The following is a 12830-nucleotide window of genomic DNA, read 5'->3' on the forward strand; positions in this document are numbered from 1 at the left end:
TATTTCAGCATCATGCATACAGCTCAACCCAGCGAAATGAGAAGGGAAAAATAAAGTGATTTTCTATTGATCAGTTCAGACTGAATTTCCAGTCCCTTCCAACACTTTTGGATTACCCAATTTTGCCTAGTGCTCACCTGGAAATAAGCCATCACTCCCTTCCTGGAGGTTATCCCACCCTGCACCACTGTCACTCCCACCTCCCTGCTCAGGCTGGACCTGCCTTCTTGGTGATCCTGGAGGCTCCCACAACCACAACCCTGGTGCCTGGGCCAGCTCAGCCATGTCCATGTTGGCTAAACCCCTACTCACACTGAGTGATGGCAAACAACACTTAGTTCTACACCCTCAGTAAACACATCTGTTCCTGCTCCTGGGACCAGGCTGTGCTCAGGGAGGTAGGAGAACATTTGCTTCTCGTAGCTCAGCATTTAGGCTTTGCACATCAGGAGGGTTTTTCCAGTGGGATTATTGATTTTAGTCCAGATGCTCTTTGGACCAGATGACCTTTTGAGGTGCCTTCCAAGCTGGGCTGTTCTAGGATTAGACAAATCCTCATTTTTATTTGTTTTTTGTCAAGAGGAGAGGAACTAAAACACAGGCCCTCAATGTATGGCATTGGACTCCCACACGTGTAGCAATGGCAGTGACAACTAAGCCCCAAACAAGCCCTCACCAACTTTCTTTCAAGATTTGTAACAAATTCCCACAGCTGGCCAGTGCAACAACAACCAAAAGTCTGTGGGTATCGGTTTTATGAAGAGGAACACAAGTTTGATTGTCTTCCCTCACATCCAAATACATCCAAGTACAGCACTGCCTCAAAAAATCCCTGATTTTTTAAAAATAATTTTTTTTAAAGAAGCCTTGCTCCCTTTTGGCCATCATAATAATATTGGTTTTATTTGCTGTATCACCATAACTCGGAAACTTGCAGGTAGTTTCTAATCTCCCCTTTGCATAATTCCCAGGAGTTTGTAATTTTTTAGAACACTGTTATTTATTTAGTAATAGTGCCTCAAAGGATTTGGAAGAAATACACCACACATGCTTTGCTGTGCTGTGTAAAAGGCAGAAATAAACCATTTGCTGTCATGCAGAAGACAGAGAAAACCCTTTGGATGAGGCAGCACAGAGACAGCACAGATCCCCACATCAAGGGCACTGCAGGGGCAGCTGTTTCCATTTCTTCCTCCTCCTCCAGCAGTCCCACATTGTATTTGTTTCACCCAACTTCTTAAATGCTTATTATTTTACACTCATTATCTACTATTTAATCATCAAACCAGAAACTTCAGAGGAAGTTTGATTTTGTTATGACAGAGGTCAGGTTAACAAGGACATCTGACCACAGAACTCTGATTTCCCATCATTCAAGACTTCTGCTATATATCACACACTTTTACTAAAAGCTCTGTTTCCTTCTAAATAGAACTACAAAAATACTTCAAATAAGAGAAGACTCCCTCTGCAGCACTGCACACGTAGCATCAAACATTTAGGAAATAAAGGTATGAAGAACAACTTCTCTCAAAGCCACAACTTTAATTTACTTGTTAACAAGCTTAGTGATCCTTGACACACAGAGCTCACAGTAAGAGAGAAGGCTAAAAGTTTTCCCACTCTCCACCATGAGTTCTCTACTGGGATTTTTCATACTTATACCCTCATGCTGCTCTGGCTCTGGGGAGCAGCAGCTGCTTTGCTACTCCCATCCAGACACTCTGCTTCCAGGCTCTCTAAGGCTGCTCAAGACACCGAGCATCATCAGGGTCCTGTTACCCCAAAGTCCTGACCAGGTCCAGCTGTCCTCAGACAACTGTTTTTTTTAACCTGTAAAAAAGTATCTGAACATCCCAAAAGACAGGCAGACCTGCCTCACTGTCAGCTTCTATATAACAGAGATGCCAACAGCCAGAGGGTCTTATTTCCGCGACAGGAGTTTTCACTTCTGTGAAAAATCTACCTATTACCATCTCTGATCAGGCAAGCCCTTCTTGATTAGAGTCCCCAGCTCGGCACCTCTTGCAACACAAGCACTATAATTAAACACTGGTTTCTAATTTCCAGTTTCTGTCTCTTTTTGCTACCCAAAAAGAAACAAGTTTTAGTTGCAGAAAGTCTGCAGGGCCTGAAACAGTCTCCATGTGCATGTGCTACAGTATGGAACAAAATTTCCCTTCAACATGAATAAAAAAAAGCAAAAAGGTATAAAAATTATGTCACTGCATGCCCACTTTCTCTGTCCAAACTAGACTTCCATTGTACTTGATCTCATCAGGAAATATAAGCAGGGATAAAAGAAAAGTTGGGGTTTTTTAAGTAAGGAAACAATCAGTAAAGGTACAGATAACAAACTTCACGGAGTGCTGTGGCATCTCTGTGTTTGCACAGTTCCCTGGAAGAAATTCTTCCCTGTGAGGGTGGTGAGGCCCTGGCACAGGTTGCCCAGAAAAGCTGTGGCTGCCCCATCCCTGGAAGTGTCCAAGGCCAGGTTGGATGGGGCTTGGACCAACCTGGGATAGTGGAAGGTGTCCCTGCCCATGACAAGGGGGTGGAACAAGATGATCTTTAATGGCCCTTCCAAGCCAAACCATTCTGTGATTCTTCCACCACTCACTCATAGCCTGATGACCCACTTCCAGCCACAAAGCACCACTCTGGCTGTTCCGGATCCTGTTAAAGGCTGAGCACATGCAAATAGCCCCAAGTGATAAACATCTGCCAAAGCCTGGTTTCTGTCTTCTCAACTCCCAGCTAAAACTTTCCACAGCCCGGCAAACCCGGAGCCTTATTCCAGTGGGCATCAGGTGACCTGGCCCGAGGACTCTCCAGCCTTATGGAGCAGCAGAGGAAAGGCAGCTGCAGTGCTGGAGGGGAGTATGCACAGCTTCTCCTTTGCTGAACGGCGTGAATAGAGGCTAAAGAATATGAGATGGAGAGCAGGGTATAAAAATGATCTGATCAGCTCACTTTTTATTAGTCATGAAGACAGCTGAAACAAAAGTTGTGGCCTTGCTAGAGGAGTCACCCTCGCCACAGACCCCCGTGGCTTCCTAAAGTTGGCCGACTGCTTTAAGAAGGGCTCTGCAGCACATCACCATCCTTATCTCTGCTGATAAGGAGAGGCAAAGGTCCAGGACACAACGCACGGGTCCCACGGGCACTTTCCCCCCGGCGTGCTGTGCCCTCCCGGTGTCCCACCGTGAGCTCAGAAGGATGCCCTCACACCCGAGCGCTCAAATTACTCATTCCCCGCCCCGGGCACAGGAACTCCCGAGCCGGCCCCGACCCTGCGGTGTCGCCGTGTGCGGGCGGGAGGCCGCGCCAGGGAACGCAAGGTCATGTCCTTCCCCGCGGAGGAGCGCGCCCGCCACCCCGCCCCGCGGAGCCAGCGGTCCGTGCGCGGCCCCGCCGAGCCTCCGCCGCCCCCGAGGCCCTGCCCGCGGGCCCCGATGCTACCCCAGTCCGGCCCGGCGGAGCGGGGCGGCGGGCCCGGCGCGGCCATGGCGGCGGGACTACAGCCCCCGGCGTGCACCGCGGCGCGCCCCGCAGCCCCCGTCGCAGACTACGAGTCCCGGCGCGCACCGCGGCGGGGCAGCACTGTACGGAACAGCACGGCGCTGCAGGGCACGCCGGGACTCGCAGTCCGCCCCACCCACCAACCCCCGCCCCCCGCGCCCATTGGCGGTCGCGCCCGCCAGTCAAAAGCCGCGCAGCCTATCGGGGCGCGCGTGTGCCGAGTCATTCAGCGCGCGGCGCGCCGCGGTCACAGGACCCCCCCACACTCCCACCCCACCCCAACCCCGCTCCGCAGGCCCGGCGCGGCCTCAGCGGTGACAGCGGGGGGCGGCTCGCGGGGCTCCCGCCGCCGACGCTCACCTGCTTGGCCACGGCGAGCCCCGCCCGGCGGCAGGCCCGCAGCATGACTCGGAGCGGCGGCCGGCGCGGCCCACGGGGAAGGCGCCGTGCGCGGGTCCTGCCGGCGCCGCCTCCGCCCCCCCTCCCTGCCCCGCCCCTCAGAGCGCACCGCGCCTGCGCGAGCGCTCCCGCGTGACGAGCCAAGCGCCGCCAATCGGAGCGCGGGGAAGGGGTCGCGAGACGCCGTCGCGCGAGGTGGGGTGGGGTGGTGCGCGCGCCGGATTCGGGCGCTCCTGGGACCGTCTCTGTGAGGGACAGAGTGAAATAAAAATAAAAAATAAAAATCGCAGAACCACAGGATGAGTCAGGATGGAAAGGAACCACAGTGAGTCACCTGGGCCCACTTCCCTGCTCGCGCAGGGTCATCCCAGAGCACATTGCACAGGATTGTGTCCAGACGGCTTTATTTTCTGCGTTATAACAGAAAAAAAGACACTTCCCAAAAGAAAGAAAGTAAGAAAGAAATCTGAACGTAACACGGATGTACCGCAGCACATTATATAGCATTTATGCACAATTTGCAGGTGTAATCTTTCACAGGTCGCACAAATAGCTCGTAAACTCTCTCTCCCTCAGAGCCCTGAGGAGCCATTTCCATCCCATCCTCCAGCGGGCCCAGCCAGATTTCAGAACGGAAAAAAAAATGTAAGAATACATCAGTGACGTTCAGAAATAATAAGTTAAATCCACTTTTTAGTGGACGAGACTTTTTAGTAGAGACTTTTACGAGACATTTTAGTAACAGGCTTAAAAACAGGGAAGGGGGGGGGGGGGCCAGGACAATACAACCTTAACCTTCACCACTGCTCGCGATTAATTTGAGAGTGTGGCGGGGACACTTTAGACCCCCGCGGCTGTGCGGGCCCCTGGGTGCGGGAGGAGCCCGGCGCGGTCCCTCAGCAGCCCCGGCACTGCCTGTGGGCGGTCCCGGCGCGGCTCCGCCCGGCGCAGCGCGGCCATGGCGGCGGCGGCGGCTCGGGGCGCGGTGTCGGGTCGGTGTCGGTGTCGGGTCGGTGCAGGGCGGTGTCGGGTTCGGGGGTGCGTGTGTCTTGTCACAGTTCGTGCTGAGGGTCTCTCCGTGTCCCCCCAGGGATCCTGCGGCGCTGGGCGCCCCGGGCGCTCCCGCTCTCCGCCCTCCCCGCCAGGTGTGTCGGGCACGGACCGGCCCCGGCCCCGCTCCGGGCCCCGCTCTGGGCATCGCGGCCGCTCGGAGGGAACCGGCCCCAGACAGCGGCACCCTCGGTGCTCAGCAGGTACCGCCTGCGCGGGTTGTCCCTCCTGCAAAATATCCACTTAAAATGAGTTCTATGTGTATATCTGGGGCAATTTATATATATCTATATATATATGTATATATACATGTGTATATATGTGTATATATCTGTATATATGTATATATATATATGTATATATATGTGTATATATGTGTATATATGTGTGTATATATGTATATATATATGTGTATATATATATATATGTGTATATATATGTATATATATGTGTATATATATGTATATATATGTGTATATGGATATATATGTGTGTGTATCTATATATGTGCGTATATGTATATGTAAATATACACTTCTACATATTTATATATACTTTTATATTTTTATATATGCTTTTATAATTTTATGTATGCTTTTATATTTTTATATGCATATATGTATGCATATGTATATGTGTGTATATATATGTGTACATATGTATGTATATATATACATTTTACATATTTATATATAGTTTTATACATTTATGTATGCTTTTGTGTATTTTTATTATCTTTATGCATTTCAACATCTATTTTTAGATAGAAAATATTTTTATTTCTGTATTTTAATATATATATAAAATATTTTACTTATCTATTTTAATATATATAAATTACATATTTAAGTATTTAAAATGTTTTACCTATTTGCCTATGAACTATTTCAAACATATTTATGACCTATTACTTTAAATGGATAGGTAAAAATATGTTTAAATATATATATTTATATATATATTATATATATTTATATACAATATACTATTTTATATAAAAATATAATGCGATACATTCATATGTATTACATATAATATACATTGTATGTATTCTCTTAATGTATTAATATTTCCTCATTTATATTTTTAGTATTAATACATTCTGTTATATATAATTATATAAAATATATGTAATATATATATTACATATATATTATATTGAAACACCTCTCTATATATGAATATAATGAAATCATAGAACATTTAGGTTCGAAAAGACCTTTAAGATCATGAAGTCCAGCCATTAACCCAGCACTGCCAAGGCTGCCACTAACCCATGTCCCCAAGTGCCACATCTACATGTCTTTTAAATGTTTCCAGGGATGGAGACTCCACCACTGCCCTGGGCAGCCTCTTCCAACGCTTGACAACCCTTTCAATGAAGAAATTTTCCCTGATATCCAACCTGAACCTCTCCTGGCACAAATTGGGGCTATTTTCTCTTGTCTTACTGCTTGTTTTTTGGGAGAAGAGACTGACCCCAACCTGCATGTACATACTTCTGTCTGAGACACTCGGGCACCTTTGCACTCAGCAGCAGGTCTGTGTTAGCCCCAAGCTTCCCCCTCCTGTACCACTAATGCTTGAAGCAGGAGGTAAAATGGGACATACTCTGCAGCCCAATTTACAATTAGTCTTGTAATCGCTGCTGTTTCTTCTGCTGCTGCTGAGGGCTGGACTGGATGATCTCCAGAGGCCCCTTCCAACCCGAACTGTTCTGTGAAGAATGTTCTGAAAGTAATTTCTGAATCCCAGTAACAGCTGAATGTTTGTGCTTGAGTGTATGACTGCTTTTAGTAGATTTAAAAAAAAAAAAAAAGGTGTTCTGCGTGGAACAATAACTTTGAGTTGAATTTTAGCAGGACTCCAGCCCTGCAGTTACTGTTCCTCAGTCATCAGGTGCTGTGCTGTAATGTTAGATGAATCCTTGTTAACCTTCATGCAAGCCACAGCCCCTTCTGATCTCTTTATGTGAAAAGCGCAGTGATTACTTTTAGAAAAAGATGTTTCATTCCTGTTTTATTTCTCCCCTGTTTTGGGGTTGTTTTTTCTTTAGTGTCACACCTCTACTTCCAAGTATACTCCAGCAGCCAGCGAGGACTCTCACCTACTACGGCCTACGGAAGGGGAAGAGGAAAAGCGTGAAAGCCGTTGTCAAAAGGTTCCTCCGGCTGCACAACGGCCTCTGGGTTAGGAGAAAGGTGAGACTTTTCTGGGTGGTACGAACCTGTTCTTTACAGTCAGTGTAAAGTCTAATTGTTTTCCTTCCCTTGGAGGGCAGTGGCTGGTATGGAAGTTAAAAAAGCTCTGTAGAGAGACTCCCATTTGCCTGAGAGATTTATCGTGCTGTGCTGAGCAGTGTGGCTGTGTGTGTGTATTTGCAGTGACCCACTTAAAAACTTGTTTTTTTCTCTACGTGTGTTTTCTTCTGACAGGCTGGTTACAAGAAGAAACTGTGGAAGAAGTCGGCTTCCCAGAAGAAGCGCCTGAGGGAGTTCGTGCTGTGCAACAGAACACAGTGTAAACTCCTGGATAAAATGACCACTTCCTTCTGGAAAAGGAGGAACTGGTACGTTGACAATCCCTACCAGAAGTATCAGGATCGCACGAATCTTCAGGTGTAGAAACCTCAGGTTGGTTTTTGCCCCTCTCTAGGAAGGAGGGAGTGGTTGTGTGCCACGATCTGAATGTTGGAACATAAATGTCCAATGCCTGTAACTTTTCTAAATAAACATGTGCATATCATCTGAGCGGAATTATGAGAATCAATGCCCAAAATAAAGGAATATCCAATATTCTCTTCAGCTGTGGTCTGTGTTTTACTTAGCAAAGGTCAGGCTGGTCACCTGTGTGTTCTGATTTTTGGTGGTTTCCTGTGATTGTGTGTAACACTAAAAGTCAACATATTTAAATTTTTTTGAAGAAATATTTTTAAATAATCCCAGGATCTTTTTTGCTGTGTCCATACCGGATGGTGTCTCACTAAATGGAGTCTCCTGGGGGAAGAGGAGAAAGGAGAGCAGGGTCCATCTCAGCATTGTTGCCTGTCATGATACTAGATAAACTTGCCATGTGTCCATGCTACTAGAAGAGCATAGAAAGAAAAGCCCAAACCCCAGAGTTTCATGGCTACATGCAGTTTTTGTAACTCATTTTAAAATGCATTGGCCACCAAATTTCATTACAGGACTCACATTTTGTGTCCTGTGTAGGCTTTTGAGTAGTAGAATATATTCTTTGGGTCCTGCACAACATCCTCAAGCAGGCAAATATGAGTATTTTCTTGTTTATTCTTTCTTTAAGCCTAACTACACCTCAGACTTCGTATTCCTGGTCACATATAAATGGAACAAACCCAAGGGTTTATTAGAGGGTCCTTTTGGAGTGTGCAGAGAAACTAGACTGGTTTTGCTACAGGATACATCAGAGATTTACTTGCAGAAAGTGTATGAAAAGCATTTGCTTCAAAACACTGACTGATAATTAAACCATTATTGAGCAGACAGTCCCTGGTTATCAGCCCCAGAGCTGCCTGTGTAGCAAGAGGTGGTTTGCTGTACAAGGCTGTAGCATTTCAATGAATTCACTAATTACTCAGAGTGTTCAGTAGCTGTATTTTGTTCTTTTTCCAGTTCATAATACAGAAAGTTCTGGAGGACATGCAGCACTTAGTGAATACATCTATATACAGTCAGCCAGAATCGAGATAAAAATAATACAGCGATCAGAGGAATTATTCTGGCCTGCCAGATACATTGAACAGACTAAAGATGTTTTGTTTTTGTTTTTTTTTTAATAAAGAAAAGATTAAGACTTTATTCAAGATGTATATCAAGCAGTATAACAAAACCAGCAAAACATCAACCTTTGGAATACTGTTGTCCTTGTGAGGCATCAAGTGTGTACCACTGCATCACAGACCTTTTCTACCCATCACAGGAAAGAAAATCACACCAAGTGCACAATTAATGAGCCTTAAATAGTTTGTCTAAACGCAAATCCCAACGTAGTGTTCTCTGCTAGTTCAAATACGGTGCTGGATGCAAAAAGGGGACCCGAAACTAACAGCAAAAAGGAGACTGTGGGTAACGAGCATTCGGTCACGAGGGTTCATCACGACATGGGGACGCGTCAGAGAGCAGCCAGGGGCAGCAGGTTGTTTACAGGAGGAGCATCATCTCTCTCCAAGCAGCTTTTTCCCCTCCTGGCAGGAATAAATTACCTGATTCCTTCTGTGCTGGGTTTGCACTTCTAGAATTTAGGTTAGTGTGGGATTCATTCCAGGGTGACAGGAACACACGAGAAGTGTGCCTCGTGTTAGATGTGATCCCAATTCAGCAGCTGGCAACCGCTGGAGCTGCGCTGACACTGGCCCCTGTGGCAGGAGAGGAGGCACTGAGGGCTGCACTGGGCTGCTCTGAGCTTATTCTCTTCATAACTAAGTGGATTTATGGTAAATTGGTGAGGTAATTCACAGGCCTGTTTACCACAGACCATCTTCAGCTGCACTTTCCTTCCCCTCAGCCTCAATTTTACGTGCTCAAAATAATGCGCATTTCACTGGAGCCTTGAGCTGGGCAAAGGCTGTTTCCATGGGCTGGCCTCTTCCCTTCAGGGTTCCACTCTCTCGGCCCTCCCTGAGACATCAGGAGGTGCCTGCCTGCCCTACAGGACTGATGGTAGGGCCCAGCTGCCTGAAAGGTCCCAAAACCAGGCTGGTTTTACCTAACCCAGATCTGTTGCTATTTTAAACCACCTGATGAAAGATTGCTTGATTTTAGGAGGAGAGATCTGGAAGTTGTCAGCTGGCCTGCACCCTCAGAGCTGGAGCTGGGAGGGAGCTAAGAACTGCTGCCCCCTTCCATCCATCCATCCATCCATCCATCCCTGCGTCCTCTCCTTGCCAGGTCCTGCACACCCGGGTGTGCCAGGAGGGGTCAGCAGCAGCGCAGGAAGGCGACTCGCCGGAATTGGGCTTGTTCCTTGGCAGAGGATCCAGAGAAAAACTGGAACAAAAGACTTCACTGGTGTTGTTTATTCTCGTAGCCAACGGGTGAAACGACAGACTTGGGGAAAGACCTGTAAACAACCTGTGTGAGGAAGGTGAGGAATCAAAAGCAAGTGGCCGTTCTCGTCTGTACAGAACACCAGAGCACAAGTGCACGTGGTCAGGCATTGACATGTCTGTCTGTCTATACACAAATATACAGCTCCGCTGATAAACTGATACATTTTTGCCAGAGATATGAAAAGGTTTATTTTTCTCATTTATACAGTGAATGTTTTGAGAGATATAAGGCAACTCCCTTGTCAACATTTCACCTCAGCACTTAAGAAATGCTAAACAGTCAAGTTTACAGTAAAACAGCAGATTAGACGCACATTTAATACTTTTAGTGAGAATCAATGTTAATACAGTGTGTCTGAGATTAGAACTTGTCAGATGTTTTGCAGCTCTATGTTGTTGGGGTTATTTGGCATAATTGAGTGCAAACTTGTCAGCTTCTTTTTTTATCTTACAGCAGCCCATTGCATAGCAGGGAAACATGGCTTGCTTGCAACAGGATTTTATTTTCTGCTAACAGTGCAGGCAGTTTTTCTATTTATTTTTAATGTTTGCCGAAAGAAATCAAATAAACTCTAAAGCTGCTTAAAAACAAAATACACAAGCTTAGCTCCTCAAAGCTTTTGCTGAGTATCTTCCAAGGATTGACTCTTCTGTAACTGCTATTTAGACAGCTTTGTTGGTTTACTTTTTGAAGAATTTTTCCTTCTTGCACATTGCAAAATATGACTGAATCAGCACATGTAAAGGAAACAAAATTCTCAGGTAATGAGGCCAAATACTGTGGCAGACACAGGAAATACCTGCTTGCTTTTTCCATTTCCCAGCCAGGTCAGATACACATTTGTGTGTGCACGTAATTAGTTTCTTCCTTTCTTCCCCACATGTGTAGGAAGCTGTGGGGGAGACCTCAGGGACCCATTGGACAAGAAAGGTTTCAAAGGCCACTTCAGAGTTCTCTCTGAGCCTGACACACTCCATCCTGGGCTGCAACACCTGACCTACATGAGCAGTGTTCACCACGGAGCCCGTGTGCTGATCCACTGGTGATGGCACGTCCTAACATAATGCTAAATGTTTTTCTAGTCTATGTGATAGGTTCAAGAGCAAACACAAAGGGCCACGTAATTAAATTATGTGTGAATCTCACATGCTTAACACTCACAAGAGACACCAACTTGAAGCACAAATACACAAACCCTACCACGTCTTCCTCTTCCTTTTATATGTCTCATTTATATATGGATACAAATACACCACTCCATCTGGTTCTCGTGGTTCTAACCAAACTCCATGCTACAGGAGAAACTCCAGGCTTTAAAAACCAGCTCAGACCCAGCGCCCTCCTCTGCTCGTGCAAGCAGAACAGCAGCCCCTCACCAGGAGAGCAGAGTGCTGGGAATGGCACTGTTGCAGCAGGGGAGAAAGGTTTGTTTTCCCCTGGAAATGCATCACTGAAGCAATTCTAACTTCTGTGGCTGCAGCTGGCACATGCCTGGCTTGCTCACACTTTAAAACTGGCAGTAGAACATTGGCCACAAGCAGTGGGATCTAGTTCTTCTACCCGCCATTGTTTTCCACAAAATACTCTCCTGGCTCAGGCTGATCAAAATTAAGACTCCTCCTTCATTACATCGTTGAAACTATTTATTTTCTCTTGCACGTCTCTTCCTCATCCTCTGTAAGTGGTTCTGTCTCTATGGGTTTAGCACAATGATTTTCTCAGAACACGTGATTTACTTGCAGAAACAGAATCGCAGTTGCAGCTCAGCTTTCGCTAACGAATCTTGGACATTTTGTACAGTCAAAGTACTTTGACATTTGTTATATCGTTCACAGTCTTGAGGAGGAAGGGAGGAAAGAGAAATCCACAGGTTCTGCAAATCCACTTCATCAATGATAAAGCCATAAATAAATACACTGTCAATGTATCATCGTGAGTAACTGATTATTGTTGTTTCTGCTGTGCATTCACAGAGCAAGAGCTATGCAGACACAAATGAAATCACGAAGGTACAGCATGGGTGGGGGCACACTCTGCAAACCAAACCAGGACCCCTCACCTGCAGGTGTGTGCCAGACTGTCCTACCCACGTCACGGACCAACAGGAGCAGCGTGGCACAGAGGGATATGGAGAGGGGATAGAGAAAGGCCATGTCTACAACGCTGGACATCAAAGCACATCCATCCCACTGCTGTTTCCTACATTATTAACGAGTAGCTCTTTAAGGCAGAAGAGAGACATTCTGTGGATCTTGGTGCTATTGGTTCATTGCACTCACATTGTTTCAGTGGCAGAGGATGAGGTACTTTTCTTCCTGAAGCGAGGTCTAAGGGTCCTAGGCGGTGCCTGTGGAAAAGCAAGACAAAACTTCAGTGGCATAATAGGAAAACGTATTTTCTTTCCTTACAACTCACCCATCTTTGAGGGACCCCTGCAGCAAAGATCCCATTCCAGACATGAAGCAATGGAGAAGCAGATCTTGGCCCTGAGGATCATTAATGAACAACCAGCTGAGGACTAACCCCTGTTGGAGCCCTTTACTCAGGTTACACCAAAACCTTCCCCTCTGGTGCTCAGTTAGAGGTGTGGCTAAGGATTGCTAATAACACAACAGTTGAAAGAGCCAGGTCAAACTGGTGCCATGTACAGCAGCTCATGGGTCAGGATATCAAACTGGTGGCAGGGAGCCAGCTCTGGTGTCTCACAGTGCATCATGCACTGTCCAACCCATCCGCAGCACCTCAGAGGGCACAGCTCATGGGCATTACAAAGCTGAAGGGGTCCCCAAG

General features: G+C 46.5%; 2 protein-coding genes across 6 annotated transcripts in view; one reads left to right on the forward strand and one right to left on the reverse strand.

Moving 5' to 3' along the window:
* The first annotated feature begins 4832 nt into the window (after window positions 1–4832).
* Window positions 4833–7775, forward strand: MRPL35 (mitochondrial ribosomal protein L35). Its single transcript, XM_064653497.1, has 4 exons — window positions 4833–4913; window positions 5012–5174; window positions 7028–7172; window positions 7407–7775. Exons 1-4 carry the CDS (start codon window positions 4880–4882, stop codon window positions 7593–7595), a joined length of 531 nt encoding a protein of 176 aa, XP_064509567.1. The 5' UTR covers window positions 4833–4879; the 3' UTR covers window positions 7596–7775.
* A 790-nt stretch (window positions 7776–8565) lies between these two features.
* The window catches only part of REEP1 (receptor accessory protein 1), a 68608-nt gene continuing 64343 nt past the window's right edge, over window positions 8566–12830 (reverse strand). For all 5 annotated transcript variants that reach the window (XM_064653489.1, XM_064653491.1, XM_064653488.1 and 2 more), the window contains one exon: window positions 8566–12387. In XM_064653489.1, the coding sequence (XP_064509559.1) occupies window positions 12316–12387 (72 nt within the window). In that variant the 3' untranslated portion in view covers window positions 8566–12315. The remainder of the gene's footprint in view (window positions 12388–12830) is intronic.

Source organism: Pseudopipra pipra, chromosome 4 (assembly GCF_036250125.1).
Source record: "Pseudopipra pipra isolate bDixPip1 chromosome 4, bDixPip1.hap1, whole genome shotgun sequence".
Classification (NCBI taxonomy): domain Eukaryota; kingdom Metazoa; phylum Chordata; class Aves; order Passeriformes; family Pipridae; genus Pseudopipra; species Pseudopipra pipra.